The 3,783-nt window shown below is 36.2% G+C and overlaps 1 protein-coding gene across 1 annotated transcript; it reads left to right on the top strand.

The window, feature by feature from the left end:
- Positions 1-327: 327 nt before the first annotated feature.
- Positions 328-1,290, top strand: SUCNR1 (succinate receptor 1; the record flags this gene model as incomplete). The annotated part of the gene is given in 1 exon segment (XM_021685955.1): positions 328-1,290. A coding segment is annotated over 1 exon segment (963 nt), but the record flags the coding sequence as incomplete, so codon positions are not given.
- Positions 1,291-3,783: the final 2,493 nt, after the last annotated feature.

Genomic DNA, 3,783 nt, shown 5'->3' with positions numbered 1-3,783 from the left:
CATTACGTGACATGCATTTATTTGTTTCCTGGTTCTAGCCAAGAAAGTATAAATTGTTTGAGATTGGGAACTTTGACTTGGTGCTGTTATCCCCAGTGCATAGCATATAGTTCAAAGGTATTCAATAAATATTTGTTAAAGTAATATATTAGTGACATACCTGTATATGAATGTGTATGTATATGCACTCCTTCCTAATATAATCAACTTTTTATAGTTCAAGCTTTAAGAGTTTAAAAAAAACAAGAGTTTTTTTTTAATTATTATTATTATGTTCTGTGCAGTTTTGTCTTTAGTCATAGTCTAGTGTTTTAACCTTCTCTTTTTCTTCTGTAGGCGTGGAACACAACTTGCCCAAATTGGCTGGCAGCAGAGGCTGCTCTGGAAAAGTACTACCTTTCCATTTTTTATGGGATCGAGTTTGTTGTGGGAGTCCTTGGGAATAGCGCTGTTGTTTTTGGCTACCTCTTCTGTCTGAAGAACTGGAATAGCAGTAACGTTTATCTCTTTAACCTCTCTATCTCCGACTTGGCTTTTTTGTGCACACTTCCCATGCTGATTAGAAGTTATTCTCATGGAAAGTGGATATATGGGGACATGCTCTGTATAAGCAACCGATATGTGCTTCATGCCAATCTCTATACCAGCATTCTTTTTCTCACTTTTATCAGCATTGATCGATACCTGCTCATGAAGTATCCTTTCCGGGAACACTTTCTACAAAAGAAGGAGTTTGCTGTTTTAATCTCTTTGGCTATTTGGGTTTTAGTAACCTTAGAGCTACTGCCCATACTTTCTCTTATAAATCCTAATTTAGCTGCCAATGGCACCAACTGTATTGATTATGCAAGTTCTGGGAACGCCCAAAGCAGCCTCATTTATAGCATATGCCTAACCTTCTTGGGATTCCTCATTCCCCTTTTGGTGATGTGCTTCTTTTATTTCAAGATTGCTCTTTTCCTAAAGCAGAGGAGCAGGCAGCTTGGTACTGCTTTGCCCCTTGAAAAGCCTCTCACCTTAGTCATCATGGCCGTTGTGATCTTCTCTGTGCTTTTTACTCCCTACCACATCATGCGGAACGTGAGGATCGCTTCACGCCTGGAGAAGTGGAAGGAATACCAATGCACTCAGGCAGCCATCAACTTCTTCTACATTTTGACTAGGCCTTTGGCCTTTCTGAACAGTACCATCAACCCTGTCTTCTATTTCCTTTTGGGAGATCACTTCAGGGAGATGTTGATGAGTAAACTGAGGCACCAATTCAAATCCCTTACATCCATTAGAAGATGAGGTCCTGGACTGATGTTTCCGTGCAGGGAAAAGTGAGATGCTTGTGTAACAGATTATTTTATATGTGCAGCTGTAGGCCAATTACAGTTTGATTCAACTCACAGATATAAATCAGAGAGGGATAGACCTGACACTGTTTTAAAAACACGCTGCATCTGGAGTATGTGAAAAGAAGAAAATGGGAAGTATTTATTGGTTTCTTCACCTAAGAACTTCAAGGAGTTAGACTGGCATTGTCTAATGTTTGATCATGGAAGTCCAAAACTGTGGGTGTTCCAAGACTTTCTCAATCAGTGTAAAAGGAATAGCAGATAGATAAAGCATCAAATAGTCTGTATTTAATCACTGGTCAGATTGTAAAAAAAAAAAAATTGTGTTGGCAACATTCTCTATGTTATTCTTATTTGTTTGAGCTTATAAATTAATGTGAAAACTAAGTAACAGATTAGGCATACACTATTAAGGACTGTTGTTAGAAATTGTGCTCTTGAATAAAATTTTAAAGTAAACAGTAGCAACAAGGAAGAAAGCAACTTGTTGAGTTCAATGATGCCTATATGACATTTCTTTATATTGATCATGAATTGGGGTCAGGTTTTAACTATAAGTCCTATTTTTTGTATGGTTTTTAGAGCAATTAATCATATTAAATGGAACCTAAGGAGATGGTTCAACAAAGGGAGAGAGAAGTTTGAGCTTGTCTCTCAGGGAATTTAGGTGTAAATGATTGCTAGAAGAGAGACCATGGAGAGTTGCAAAAATCTCAGAGTTATAGAACACAAAGTGACTATCAGAAAACCCAAAGCAAAACAAAACAAAACAAAACAAAGGTAAATGCTTTTGGACAACTTTATCTCAAAGACAGTGACTTATATCTGGTATGAGCTTTGTTTTCACAGAATATTACATAAGGCCATTGAAGGAAGTTTTCTAAACAAATGCACTTTATGAAATTGTAGAATATAGGGAATACTTATGTGCATATTAATATAGATTAACCAGATGCCACCACTCCACGCCACAAAACAAATATAGGAAAAAAATAAATGGATGCTACATTAGCTTTTTAAAGTCAAATAAATATCGCATAATTTGCTTGTAAGCAACAAAATATATCCAAGACCATGTAGCTATGCTCTTTTTCTTAAAGTCATTAGCTGTAATGTGAAGGATACAATAAGCATTATGAGTACAAAGAAATAAAATTCTATTGTCCTTCCTGTTCTGAGATAATCTGGTGTTGTTATATTCTGACAATACAAAAACCTAAAATTCTCCCAGTTAATGTTTCAGTACTTGAAGCTACTGAGATATTATAAAAACACATTACTCACAAAGGATTTATTTTCTTTTTTTTTTTAAAGATTTTATTTATTTATTCGAGAGAGAGAGAATGAGAGAGAGCACATGAGAGGGGGGAGGGGCAGAGGGAGAAGCAGACTCCCCGCTGAGCAGGGAGCCGGATGCGGGACTCGATCCAGGGACTCCAGGATCATGACCTGAGCCAAAGGCAGTCGCCCAACCAACTGAGCCACCCAGGCGCCCAAAGGATTTATTTTCTTATTTATTATTAGTCTTCAAGGTATTTTTTCATGCCTTGCCTTTATTGTCAATATTTTAAAATTTTCAATGTGATTTCATAACTGCCTGATAATAAGCTGACAACAGAATCTCCTGAATTTCCTCATCAGAAAAGGCCACAAAAGAGCCTTAGGAAAGAAGTATTTGCTTATTTCTGCAAACTTAGAAACATATAATTTAATCATAATTTGTATTTTATGCATGAGTTTTAATTCGTAAAGATGGAATTCAATTTGCCTCACCCCTACCCAAAGGAATAGTGGACTCTTTTAAGTAGTACAGTGAAATATTTTATGAAACCATAAACTCTCATATATATCTTGTAACCAAAATGTTAAGTAATTTCATAGCACATTTCTTAATCCTTTTCTTGCTCAAATCTATCATCTGGTAACTTAATCCTCAACAGACTAAAGAGACCTACACTAAAATTATATGAGCTATTCCATTTGCTTTTTTTTTACAGGTGATTGTGAGAATCATAAACAATAAATAATGGAAATCCTTTTTGGGTTTGTAATTTTTGAAGGGAATGATGTTGGGCTTTTGTATCTTTTCTTTTTAATTGGTTCCTTATTGTTTTTAGAATCATGTCTAACTATCTGGCCCAGCATTTTGCAATCTGAGCCCACCTACATTATCATATGTTAGATCCCACCAACATTGTCACAAACTAAACCCTCCAGCCAAAGGTGGCTACTTCATCTCATTATATGCAGACCTTTCTTCACTGTGTACAGCTGGATGCTCACCCCTGTCCCATCATGCCCACAAATAAAAATTTTAAGGTCTTTTAAGGTCCATGTCATCTGTCACTCCTTAAAGCCTTCCTTTAGATCTTCTCCTCCACTAATAGCGGAGACCTCAGGCTGCTTTTTTTTTTTTTTTTGTGGTCTTTTTTTTTAAAGATTT

This window comes from Neomonachus schauinslandi, chromosome 1 (assembly GCF_002201575.2).
Source record: "Neomonachus schauinslandi chromosome 1, ASM220157v2, whole genome shotgun sequence".
Lineage (NCBI taxonomy): Eukaryota > Metazoa > Chordata > Mammalia > Carnivora > Phocidae > Neomonachus > Neomonachus schauinslandi.
The sequence above is the reverse complement of the archived record's forward strand: the minus strand, read 5'-3'. Positions and strand labels throughout refer to the sequence as shown.